The sequence below is a fragment of the Oncorhynchus kisutch genome, linkage group LG15 (genome assembly GCF_002021735.2).
Source record: "Oncorhynchus kisutch isolate 150728-3 linkage group LG15, Okis_V2, whole genome shotgun sequence".
Lineage (NCBI taxonomy): Eukaryota > Metazoa > Chordata > Actinopteri > Salmoniformes > Salmonidae > Oncorhynchus > Oncorhynchus kisutch.
Window position 1 is genome coordinate 17,562,119 of NC_034188.2, and position 13,230 is coordinate 17,575,348.

Here is a 13,230-nt window from a genome sequence, read left to right on the forward strand (position 1 = left end):
CTGCTTTCTGAGGGGGAAAGTGAGAGAACTAACTTTGTCATGTATTTGTATTTATATGTATTTATCTACAATATCTATGATTCTCTACTGTGCAAACTAATAACAATGCGTGTGGATTTACATGTGGATCGCAAATGTCGATGTGAATAGTTTCCCCCAAACATCAATAATCCTAAAACATCTTCCTAGCAGTACAAACTATTTTGTAAACTGTCCCCTCCAAAAATCACAAAAACCGAAATGTTACGTTTTTTTTTATACATTGTTTAATTTTTTTGTATATATGTTTCTGTACTCATCGTCTTGGTATTATACAGGTCATTCTTTTTTTCTATTTTTTGTGTGTGAATTTGACCCCTTTTTCTCCCCAGTTTCGTGGTATCCAATTGTTTAGTAGCTACTATCTTGTCTCATCGCTACAACTCCCGTACGGGCTCGGGAGAGACGAAGGTTGAAAGTCATGCGTCCTCCGATACACAACCAAGCCGCACTGCTTCTTAACACAGCACGCACCGCGCAACCTTGGTTAGCGCGCACTGCCCCCGGCCCGCCACAGGAGTCCCTGGTGCGCGATGAGACAAGGATATCCCCACCGGCCAAACCCTCCCTAACCCGGACGACGCTAGGTCAATTGTGTCGCCCCACGGACCTCCCGGTCGCGGCCGGTTACGAGAGAGCCTGGGCGCGAACCCAGAGTCTCTGGTGGCACAGCTGGAGGCCCCATACAGGTAAATGGTCATTACAGACCTGTGACCAATACAACCCACGGGTCACCCTCACAAGAAACCACTAACCCACAAACATGCATTACACACACACACTCACACACACTATTTAAACATATTGAACAAAAAATTATGTTAAATGTTTTACCACAATCCCTCTTCCCCCCCCCCCCACCCCCATCTTGACCCTCTACACACATCCCACCAACAATTATTTTGAAAAATAATGATAATACTAGTGTTTAACATAATTAGAAAATACAAATAAAAAATGGAGGAAGGCAACCAGACTGGCGACAAGGTCCAAGGCCCTGAGGGCGACCTCCTTGCTCTGACAAAAGAAAGTACAAATCAGATGACCAAGCGCTGGCAAGCATTAAACTCAAGCGAAGCCATTTGACAGAGAGGAAAGGACGTTTCTTTAGTTCATTCAGTTCATCGTCCAAATTCTCCCATGACTGCATTTAGTTAACACAGCCAGGCCCGGGTCATTGTTAACACAGCCAGGCCCGGGTCATTGTTAATACAGCCAGGCCCGGGTCATTGTTAATACAGCCAGGCCCGGGTCATTTAGTTAACACAACCAGGCCCGGGTCATTTAGTTAACACAACCAGGCCCGGGTCATTTAGTTAACACAGCCAGGCCCGGGTCATTTAGTTAACACAGCCAGGCCCGGGTCATTTAGTTAACACAGCCAGGCCCGGGTCATTTAGTTAACACAGCCAGGCCCAGGTCATTGTTAACACAGCCAGGCCCAGGTCATTGTTAACACAGCCAGGCCCAGGTCATTGTTAACACAGCCAGGCCCAGGTCATTGTTAACACAGCCAGGCCCAGGTCATTGTTAACACAGCCAGGCCCAGGTCATTGTTAACACAGCCAGGCCCAGGTCATTGTTAACACAGCCAGGCCCAGGTCATTGTTAACACAGCCAGGCCCAGGTCATTGTTAACACAGCCAGACCCAGGTCATTGTTAACACAGCCAGACCCAGGTCATTGTTAACACAGGTCAAATATGAACAAGTAAGCATACAGAGAGATGAGTATAGGTTTCAGGAAGGTGATAAAACTAAAAACACACTGGTTTAAAACCAAAGGAGGAGAGGCCAGGGAACCCATCATTGAACAAACGTATGGCACAAACAACGCTGGGGGATGTGTGCTGGCTAGGATGGAACAATCCCAGAATTGTGTTTTAGGTTTTGATTAACAGCTATCTGTAAGGATCTCAGCTAAGGCCACTATATCAGTCTTTCAGTCGCCATGACTACAGGAGAGACGGATATTACCATCCAATCCCCGTGGACACTGATTTGGGCTCAATAGAATGATTTCCCAGACTCAGATTAAGCATACTCCTAAAATGCATGCTCAATTAAGGATCGCCATTCAAGGTGCTTCTTGGTCCAGGAATAGGTGTAATCTCAAACTGGGAAACCGGCCCATAGTCTGATCGACAGAAGATTGCGAGAGCTACTGATTAACATGTTTAATCCCACCTACCACGACAACAGACCTTATGCTAGACTAGAGCCCTGTATGCCCTTTGACATCTAAAGATGAAGACAACCCAGAGTGACAGTGATATGTTGACATACTAAGAAAGGTAGAGTATCCTCATCATGTACGCACTGCTGCAAGGATAGTGAACTGAACTGAGCTCTATTTGATTGCATTGAAGAAAGAGATACAATTGTTTTATCTTGATCCATATGGAACCACATAAAATACTGGGTGTCAATCACTCTGCAGTAGTTATTTTTTTAAATTAAAACTCACGTTTTCACACATTCACTCCTTTCATCTGTTCACACACATAACAATTTCACCCCCATATCTTTAACCTTTCATCCCCCAGAATCATCATTCTTGGCCTTCTTCAGAGCGCCATTTTAAGAAGTCCTCCTTCCGTGCATCTGGCTTGATCTGGTTCCGGATGCCCCCCAGTAGGTTGGACGTTGCTTCAGAGGCCACTATTAGGGGACGGACCACGGTGGGCGGGATCTGCCGCAGGACTCCGCCCACAGCACCAGGCAGGCCTTTCTGCTCATGCCCGCGAGACGCCACATCACATAGCGTCTGAGCTGTGTCCATCATGCCCTTGGAAACAGGCAGACATAGGTAAGGAAGATAAGTTTTCAAATGAAAGTGCTAAGCCTTTTGTTGTTGCTATTATCCTAAAGGGGTTCACTTAAATGAACTTTTATTGATTGATTTGTTGATCAGTAGAACACGTACTTCCCTGACGGTGTCATAGGCCTTAGCTACGCCCTCTCTGAGGTCGGCAGGCTGGTGGGCGCGGCGGGACCGGTTGGAGGGCGGTCGGCCCTCTGTGATGTAACGGTTCAGGGGGGGCGTTGGGGACAGGATGTCGTACACCGTCTCCGCTGTGGCCTAGAGGAGAAACCGCAGGAATATTACAACACTTCAGGAGAGTAAGGCACATCATAGCAATGGAGGAACCTGTATTACTGGTCCCAGTGGCTTCTACACATACGGTTGCTACTAGTCATTCAGTTCTTTCCTACATGAGGTAGGTATGCTAACCTTTTGGCCGCAATCTATGACATGTGACTGTAAGGTTAGTGTATAAGGTGTGGTACATAGGATGCATTGTTTCAACAGTCTGTAGCCAGCTGATCTGTCTGTGGTTAGAGTTCAGAGGTCAGTAGTACCTGTATGGCCTGCACCAGTCTGTTGCTGAGCTCCAGAGCAGCAGAAGCAGTGGAGGTGCCGAAGGACGCTGCCCCCCGCTGGAGGCCCCGGATAATGCGGCCGTCCCGCCTGTACTGCTCTATGGGCATCCAGAACAAGTCCCTGACTCCATGGACTAGAGAGAGAGAAAGTTACACAAAAAACAAATGAGATCAACACTAAATGAGGTTGTGAGAGTATGCTAGCTATAACCACACTGCAAGAGAACAATTCTATTACTATGGTTATCACTCAGGAACTACTAAAGGGACAATAGCAAAGAAGCCAAGAAACAAAGATCACCAAACAAGTGACGTCCTGTCCTGTACTTACACAGCTGAACTACAGAGTGCATGGGGCCTAGACCTCCCAGAATGCCCGGCAGCTGGTTCTTCCTGATGTCTGTCAGCCACTCAGTGACAGCGTACTGAATCACCTTATCTACGCCTAGAAGTCTGTAAGGAAGAGATATTAGAGAAAAGCGTCATGAAAAAGACACTTGCTTCAGACTACAGAGAAACAGAGTTCGTGTTGTTGTACCCGTGTCGGCAGCAGAGTCTCTTCAGCTTCAGCTCAGAGCAGTTCAGCTGGGCCAGACCAATAAGAATCCCAGCAAACGTCCCCTAGGAAACAATCACATAGCAAATGTCACGTGTGTGACATAACAAAATATAACCACAGAGATGAGTTCACTGTGTTCGTAGTTAAATGTTCTTTGTCCTTTCACCTGCTCAATGACCACATGCTTGCCCTGGTAGTCCAGCCAGATGGGCACTTCAGAGGTGAAACGGAACTCCCTTCCAAAGAGAAGGAAAGACAACGTATACATAATGTCCACACATTCTAAATAGACTGTAGATTTACTCTTTGGGAGGATGAAGTTAATTACCGGAAGTAGATTGGCTGATCAGTGGAAGAGGTGGAGCCAGCAGACGAGGAGCTCTGCTCGCTATAGGTGGTTTCTACAGAAGTGGTGAGGTCAGGACCCAGACCAGCAGTAGTCTCCGTGCCACTGACCCCATCCTCAGCGGGCTTCTGGGAAGGGTCTGTCTTCACTGTGAGAGAAAAGAGAAAATGAAGAAAACAGGAGAAAGTATCAAGTGGGTGAGGAGGAGATACATGACACAGAGCACCATGTATGCTATGTATGATGTTCTTCCTGATCCATGTGACTCTACTTATTATGTAGCGTACAGAGAACACAGTGAAGGTGCTCACTCTCAGCTACAGGGTCCACAGGCAGGTAGGGGTTAACTCCAGCAGCCAGACTACTGAAGAAATCCTTCAGAAAGAACAAGGCATCCTGGTCGATGTTGAGTCGGAGGGGGAGGAGGCTCACTCTTAAACAAGACTCTGGACCACCTACACCAGAGTCTGGACACACCTGCAGGGCCTTCACTGTTAACTGGGACACACAGACATAGACAACACATTAGATTGGTTTGTTTAAATCCTATCTCATAGAAAACTTTAGAATTCCCTTGGAAATGAGAATCATTAATAAGAACAGATTTTCACAACGGAAAGGAAATAATGATAAATGGTTTTAAAAAGCCTCTTCTCTCACCATGTTGGAGTGTGTCCTGCGTGGCATGCTCTCGCTGGTGTACAGGTAGAGGAACTTGTTAAGCTGGGACGAAGCCAGGCGGTCGCGTACCTCCAGCTCCTGAACAATGAACACCTGGCGGGACAGAGGCTGCTCCCCCACAGCCCCGACCCCAGGACCATCTCCCTCCAGAGCCGGACCAGATGCAGACACCACCACTAGGTAGGACTCGTGTTGGAAGCTCACCTGGAACAGGAATGACATATTTAACTAAATGGTTGTAAACAACTAGTGGAGCTTTTTGCTTTTGTTATGTAGCTTTTTGCGGTCTCCACAAAAGGACTGGTTGACACTTTTGCTACACTTGAACTGAACATATCCTTATGATGGGGAAAATGAATTAGCTTTCTAGTTTGTACGGAGAAAAGAATCAAAGGCAAGTACTGTAAGGACGGACACACCTTGCACACACACACTTTTGTATATATAGGACATCCCTTCAAATGAGTGGATTCGGCTATTTCAGCCACACCCGTTGCTGACAGGTGTATAAAATCGAGCACACAGCCATGCAATCTCCAAAGACAAACATTGGCAGTAGAATGGTCTTACTGAAGAGCTCAATGACTCAAGGTGGCACCGTCATCCTTACTGAAAAGCTCAGTGACTCTCAAGGTGGCACAGTCATCCTTACTGAAGAGCTCAGTGACTTTCAAGGTGGCACCGTCATAGAATGCAGGTGCTTCTACACCTGCATTGTTGCTGTTTGGGGTTTTCGGCTGGGTTTCTGTACAGCACTTTGAGACATCAGCTGATGTAAGAAGGGCTTTATAAATACATTTCATTTGATGCCACTTTTCCAACAAGTCAGTTTGTCAAATTTCTGCCCTGCTAGATCTAACATGGTTAGTTAACCCCCAACCACTACAACATGGTTAGTTAACCCCCAACCACTACAACATGGTTAGTTAACCCCCAACCACTACAACATGGTTAGTTAACCCCCAACCACTACAACATGGTTAGTTAACCCCCAACCACTACAACATGGTTAGTTAACCCCCAACCACTACAACATGGTTAGTTAACCCCCAACCACTACAACATGGTTAGTTAACCCCCAACCACTACAACATGGTTAGTTAACCCCCAACCACTACAGTGGCATAAATGTTCTATCACCTCTGTCACATTCAGGTCTTATGTCTTTATTACCACAACTCACATTATGGTTAAAGGAAAACTCCACCCTAAAAAACACATTGGTATTTGTTTCGTTAGTCCATTGATTATATAGTCCAAAAATGTTTTGCATGTCTGCAATCAAGTTTAAGATTTATAATTTTCAGAATACAGAAATACAGCTGGTATGATGCAAAACACAGCATCATTCTGGCTGTATTTTTCAAGATATCTACACTATATACACACAAGTATGTGGACACCCCATCAAATGAGTGGATTCTGCTATTTGAGCCACACCTGTTGTTGACAGGTGTATAAAATCGTGCAGACAGCCATGCGATCTCCATACTCAAACATTGGCAGTAGAATGTCCTTACTGAAGAGCTCAGTGACTTAAATGTGGCACTGTCATAGGATGCAAGCTTTCCAACAAGTCAGTTCATCAAATGTTTTGCTCTGCTAGAACTGCCCAAATCAACTGTAAGTGCTGTTATTGTGAAGTGGAAATGTCTAGGAGCAACAACGGCTCAGCCGCGAAGTGGTAGGCCACATAAGCTCACAGAACACCATGCACAATGCTAAAGCTCGCCGCCATTGGATTCTGGAGCAGTGGAAATGCGTTCTTTGGAGTGATGAATCACGTTTGGACGAATCTGGGTTTGGTGAATGCCAGGTAAACACTACCTGCCCAAATGAATAGTGCCAACTGCAAAGTTTGGTGGAGGAGGAATAATAGTTTGGGGCTGTTTTCATGGTTCAGCCTAGAACCCTTAGTTCCAGTGAAGGGAAATCTTAATGCTACAGCATACAATGACATTCAAGACGATTCTGTGCTTCCAACTTTGTGGCAACAGTTTGAGGCAGGCCCTTTCCTGTTTCAGCGTGACAATGCCCCCGTGAACAAAGTGAGGTCCGTACAGAAATGGTTTGTCGAGATCGGTGTGGAAGAACTTGACTGGCCTGCACAGAGCCCTGACCTCAATCCCAACAAACACCTTTGGGATTAATTGTAACGCTGACTGCGAGCCAGGCCTAATCGCCCAACATCAGTGCCCGACCTCACTAATGCTCATGGCTGAATGGAAGAAAGTCCCCGCAGCAATGTTCCAACATCTAGTGGAAAGTCTTCCCAGAAGAGTGGAGGCTGTTATAGACCAACTTCATATTAATGCCCATGATTTTAGAATGAGATGTTCGATGAGCAGGTGTCTACATACTTTTGGTTATGTAGAGTACATACTCTCCCTACCTTGGTGAGCTGGATCTCCATGAGCAAGTTGTGTTGACGTCCACCACCTCCAGCCCAGCGCCACGAGTTCTGAGGCCGGGACGGAGCAGTGGAGCGGGACGGGGATCCACGCATCCCAGAGGGGGCAGAGTGACCCCTAGAGAGCGAGAGGGTAGGGGAGGAGGAGAGAAGAGAGAGAGGGAGGGAGAAAGGAGCTTGATGATCAGTAAGAGAGAAATCTTCCAAATTCAAGTGCCTGTTGCTGGGTTGTGTGTACATGTGTGCATAGGGACCTGTTTCCATGCTGAGTGTGTGCAGACATGGCCTTGCCCCCGAAGTCTCTCCCTCCGTACAGATGCCAGACAACAGACACCTCTCGTAGCACCACCCTGCTCTCGGGGACAGGGAAGCGGCTGGGGGCCCGCAGCAGGTCAGAGCTGCCCCGCGGCCGGGAGAAGTGGCCCTCCCTAACCCTGATAGGACCCTCAGCTAGTACTGTCACAAGAGGCTCCCCGTCTCTGGGCTGGGGAGGGGGTGAATTAATGAACAGGTTTAGTACTTAATGTCACAATTAAATTCCATGTGAACTACGACTAATAGGAACACTGGGACAGGAAGCTAAAAGTGAGATACAGAGGAAGGAAAAATTGATTGATTGCTTCTGTGGACAGGTGTTTTTTATACAGGTAACAAACTGAGATTAGGAGCACTCCCTTTAAGAGTGTGCTCCTAATCGCAACTCGTTACCTGTATAAAAGACACCTGGGAGACAGAAATCTTTCTGATTGAGAGGGGGTCAAATACTTATCTCCCTCATTAAAATTCAAATCAATTTATAATATTTTTGACGTGTTTTTCTGGATTTTGTTGTTGTTATTCTGTCTCTCACTGATCAAATAAACCTACCATTAAAAATTATAGACTGATAATTTCTTTGTCAGTGGGCAAACGTACAAAATCAGCAGGGGATCAAATACTTTTTTACCTCACTGTAGATATAGAGAGAGTATATACAGTATCAGTCAAAAGTTTGGACACACCTACTTATTCAATGGATTATTTTTTACTATTTTCTACATTGTAAACTCAGCAAAAAAATAAAATGTTCAGCGCCCTGTCTTTCAAAGATAATTTGTAAAAATCCAAATAACTTCACAGATCTTCATTGTAAAGGGTTTAAACACTGTTTCACATGCTTGTTCAATGAACCATAAACAATTAATGAACATGCATCTGTGGAACGGTCGTTAAGACACTAACAGCTTACAGACGGTAGGCAATTAAGGTCACAGTTATGAAAACTTAGGACACTAAAAACTACTGATTCTCAAAAACACCAAAAGAAATATGCCCAGGGTCCCTGCTCATCTGTGTGTACGTGCCTTAGGCTTGCTGCAAGGAGGCATGAGGACTGCAGATGTGGCCAGGGCAATAAATTGCAATGTCTGTACTGTGAGATGCCTAAGATAGCGCTACAGGGACACAGGACGGAGAGCTGATCGTCCGTGCAGTGGCAGACCACGTGTAACAACACCTGCACAGGATTGGTACATCCGAACATCACACCTGCGGGACAGGTACAGGATAGCAACAACTACCCGAGTTACACCAGGAACACACAATCCCTCCATCAGTGCTCAGACTGTCCGCAATAGGCTGAGAGAGGCTGGACTGAGGGCTTGTAGGCCTGTTGTAAGGCAGGTCCTCATCAGACAACACCAGTAACAACGTGGCCTATGGGCACAAACCCACCGTCGCTGGATCAGACAGGACTGGCAAAAAGTGCTCTTCACTGACGAGTCGCTGTTTTGTCTCACAAGGGGCGATGGTCAGATTTGCGTTTATCGTTGAAGGAATGAGTTTTACACCAAGGCCTGTACTCTGGAGCGGGATTGATTTGGAGATGGAGGGTACGTCATGGTCTGGGACGGTGTGTCACAACGTCATCAGACTGAGCTTGTTGTCATTGCAGGCAATCTTAAAGCTGTGCGTTACAGGAAATACATCCTCCCCCCTCATGTGGTACCCTTCCTGCGGGCTCATCTTGACATGACCTTCCAGCATGACAATGCCACCAGCCATAATGCTCTTTCTGTGTGTGATTTCCTGCAAGACAGGAATGTCAGTGTTCCGCCATGGCCAGCGAAAAGCCCGGATCGAAATCCCATTGAGCAAGTCTGGGAACTGTTGGATCGAAGGGTGAGGGCTAGGGCCATTCTCCCCAGAAATGTCTGGGAACTGTTGGATCGAAGGGTGAGGCCTAGGGCCATTCCCCCCAGGATGTCTGGGAACTGTTGGATCGAAGGGTGAGGGCTAGGGCCATTCCCCCCAGAAATGTGGGGTATATATACAGTCAATAATACAGTAGAACAAAACCAAAAAAGTCTATATACAGTGAGTGCAAATTAGGTAAGATTTGGGTGTTAAGGCAATAAGAAAGTAATTACAATATAGCAATTAAACACTGGAATGGTAGATGTGCAGAAGGTGAATGTGCAAGTAGAGATACTGGAGTGCAAAGGAGCAAGATAAATAAATAAATACAGTATGGGGATGAGATAGGTAGATAGCCCATCTGTAAACAGCCAATCTATGTACAGGTGCAGTGATCTGTGAGCTGCTCTGACAGCTGATGCTTAAAGCTAGTGAGGGAGATATGAGTCTCCAGCTTCAGAGATTTTTGCAGTTCGTTCCAGTCATTGGCAGCAGAGAACTGGAAGGAAAGACGACCAAAGGAGGAATTGGCTTTGGGGGTGACCAGAGAGATATACCTGCTGGAGCGCGTGGTATGAGTGGGTGCTGCTATGGTGATCACTAAGCTGAGATAAGGTGGGGATTTACCTAGCAGAGACTTATAGATAACCTGTAGCCAGTGGGTTTGGCGACGAGTATGAAGCGAGGGCCAACCAACGAGAGCGTACAGGTCGCAATGGTGGGTAGTGTATGGGGCTTTGGTAACAAAACGGATGGCACTGTGATAGACTGCAACCAGTCTGTTGAGTAGAGTGTGGTAGGCTATTTTATAGATGACATCACCGAAGTCGAGGATCGGTAGGATAGTCAGTTTTACAAGGGTATGTTTGGCAGCATGAGTGAAGGATGCTTTGTTGCGAAATTGGTTGCAGATTCTAGATTTCATTTTGGATTGCAGATGCTTAATGTGAGTCTGGAAGGAGAGTTTACAGTCTACCCAGACACGTAGGTATTTGTAGTTGTCCACGTATTTTAAGTCAAAGCCGTCCAGAGTAGTGATGCTGGACGGGCGAGCAGGTGGAGGCAGTGATCGGTTGAATAGCATGCATTTAGTTTTACTTGCATTTAAGAGCAGTTGGAGGCCACGGAAGGAGAGTTGTATGGCATTGAAGCTCGTCTGGAGGTTAGTTAACACAGGGTCCAGAGAGGGGCCAGAAGTATACAGAATGGTGTAGTCTGCGTAGAGGTGTATCAGAGAATCACCAGCAGTAAGAGCGACATCATTGATGTATACAGAGAAAAGAGTCGGCCCGAGTATTGAACCCTGTGGCACCCCCATAGAGACTTCCAGAGGTCCGGACAACAGGCCCTCTGATTTGACACACTGAACTCTATCAGAGAAGTAGTTGGTAAACCAAGCGAGGCAATCATTTGAGAAACCAAGGCTGTCGAGTCTGCCAATAAGAATGTGGTGATTGAGAGAGTCGAAAGCCTTGGCCAGGTCGATGAATACGGCTGCACAGTAATGTCTCTTATCGATGGCGGTTATGATGTCGATTAGGACCTTGAGCGTGGCTGAGGTGCACCCATGACCAGCTCTGAAACCAGATTGCATAGTGGAGAAGGTACGGTGGGATTCAAAATGGTCGGTAATCTGTTTGTTAACTTGGCTTTCGAAGACCTTAGAAAAACAGGGTAGGATAGATATAGGTCTGTAGCAGTTTGGGTCTAGAGTCACCCCCTTTGAAGAGGGGGATGACCGCGGCAGCTTTCCAATCTTTGGGAATCTCAGACGATATGAAAGAGAGGTTGAACAGGCTAGTAATAGGGGTTGCAACAATTTCTGCAGATCATTTTAGAAAGAGAGGGCCCAGATTGTCTAGCCCGGCTCATTTGTAAAGGTCCAGATTTTGCAGCTCTTTCAGAACATCAGCTATCTGGATTTGGGTGAAGGAGAAATGGTGGGGGCTTTGGCGGGTTGCTGTGAAGGGTGCCGGGCAGTTGACCGGGGTAGGGGTAGCCTGGTGGAAAGCATGGCCAGTCGTAGAGAAATGCTTACTGAAATTCTCAATTTTTGTGGATTTATTGGTGGTGACAGTGTTTCCTAGCCTCAGAGCAGTGGGCAGCTGGGATGAGGTGCTCTTACTCTCCATGGACTTTAGTGTCGCAGAACTTTTTAGTACTACAGGATGCAAATTTATGTTTGAAAAACCTAGCCTTAGCTTTCCTAACTGCCTGTGTATATTTGTTCCTAACTTCCCTGAAAAGTTGCATATCACAGGGGCTATTCGATGCGAATGCAGAACGCCACAGGATGTTTTTGTGCTGGTCAAGGGCAGACAGGTCTGGAGTGAACCAAGGACTATATCTGTTCCTAGTTCTACATTTTTTGAATGGGGCATGCTTATTTAAGATGGTGAGGAAGGCACTTTTAAAGAATAGCCAGGCATCATCTGCTGACGGGATGAGGTCAATGTCATTCCAGGATACCCCAGCCAGGTGAATTAGAAAGGCCTGCTTACAGAAGTGTTTTAGGGAGCGTTTGACAGTGATGAGGGGTGGTCGTTTGGTCACAGACCCATTACGGATGCAAGTGTAACCGATGTGAAATGGCTAGCTAGTTAGCCGTGTTGCACGCTAATAGCGTTTCAATCGGTGACGTCACATGCTCTGAGACCTTGAAGCAGTGGTTCCCCTTGCAGAGGGCCTCTGCAAGGGCCGCGGCTTTTGTGGAGCGATGGGTAACGATGCTTCGTGGGTGACTGTTGTCTGTGTGCTTAGGGTCCCTGGTTCTAGCCCAGGTAGGGGCGAGGGGATGGACTAAAGTTCCAAAGTGATCGCTGAGATCTTGATTGAAAACAGTAGATGTGTATTTGGAGGGTGAGTTAGTTAGGATGACGTGTTTACGGATTTGGCACGTGTTGTTTACGGATTTGGAATTGTACCTGGTAGGTTCATTGATAATTTGTGTGAGATTGAAATCATCAAACTTGGATTGTAGGATGGCCGGGGTGTTAAGCATGTCCCAGTTTAGGTCATCTAGTAGCACGAGCTCAGAAGATAGATGGGGGGCAATCAATTCACATATGGTATCGAGGGCACAGCTAGGGGCAGAGGGAGGTCTATAGCAAGTGGCAACAGTGAGAGACTTCTTTATGGAAAGGTGAATTTTTAGAAGTAGAAGCTCAAATTGTTTGGGGTACAGACTTGGATAGTAATACAGAACTCTGCAGGCTCTTTGCAGTAGATTGCAACACCGCCCCCTTTGGCAGTTCTATCTTGGCAGAAAATGTTATAGTTAGCGATTTCAGGGTTTTTGGTGGTTTTCCTAAGCCAGGATTCAGACACAGCTAAGACATCCGGGTTGGCAGAGTGTGCTAAAGCAGTGAGTAATACAAACTTAGGGAGTAGGCTTCTAATGTTAACATGCATGAAACCAAGGCTTTTACGGTTACAGAAGTCAACAAATGGGAGCACCTGGGGAGTGGGAGTGGAGCTAGGCACTGCAGGACCTCGATTAACCTCTACATCACCAGAGTAACAGAGGAGAACTGGCCGTCTAGCACGTTTGGAACAGAGGGTAAAAGGAGCAGGTTTCTGGGCACGATAGCATGGATTCAAGGCATAGTGTACAGACAAAGGTGGGATGTGAGTACAT

General features: G+C 46.5%; 1 protein-coding gene across 1 annotated transcript in view; it reads right to left on the reverse strand.

The window, feature by feature from the left end:
• Nucleotides 1–2,200: 2,200 nt before the first annotated feature.
• LOC109879799 (autophagy-related protein 2 homolog A) overlaps nt 2,201–13,230 on the reverse strand; it is a 58,591-nt gene continuing 47,561 nt past the window's right edge. Inside the window, exons 30-40 of the mRNA XM_020471965.2 lie at nt 7,673–7,902; nt 7,401–7,536; nt 4,988–5,212; nt 4,639–4,825; nt 4,310–4,475; nt 4,148–4,217; nt 3,961–4,043; nt 3,754–3,875; nt 3,402–3,556; nt 2,965–3,120; nt 2,201–2,826 (exon numbers count right to left, since the gene is read on the reverse strand). Of these exons, the coding sequence (XP_020327554.1) occupies nt 2,590–2,826; nt 2,965–3,120; nt 3,402–3,556; nt 3,754–3,875; nt 3,961–4,043; nt 4,148–4,217; nt 4,310–4,475; nt 4,639–4,825; nt 4,988–5,212; nt 7,401–7,536; nt 7,673–7,902 (1,767 nt within the window). The 3' untranslated portion in view covers nt 2,201–2,589. The remainder of the gene's footprint in view (nt 2,827–2,964; nt 3,121–3,401; nt 3,557–3,753; nt 3,876–3,960; nt 4,044–4,147; nt 4,218–4,309; nt 4,476–4,638; nt 4,826–4,987; nt 5,213–7,400; nt 7,537–7,672; nt 7,903–13,230) is intronic.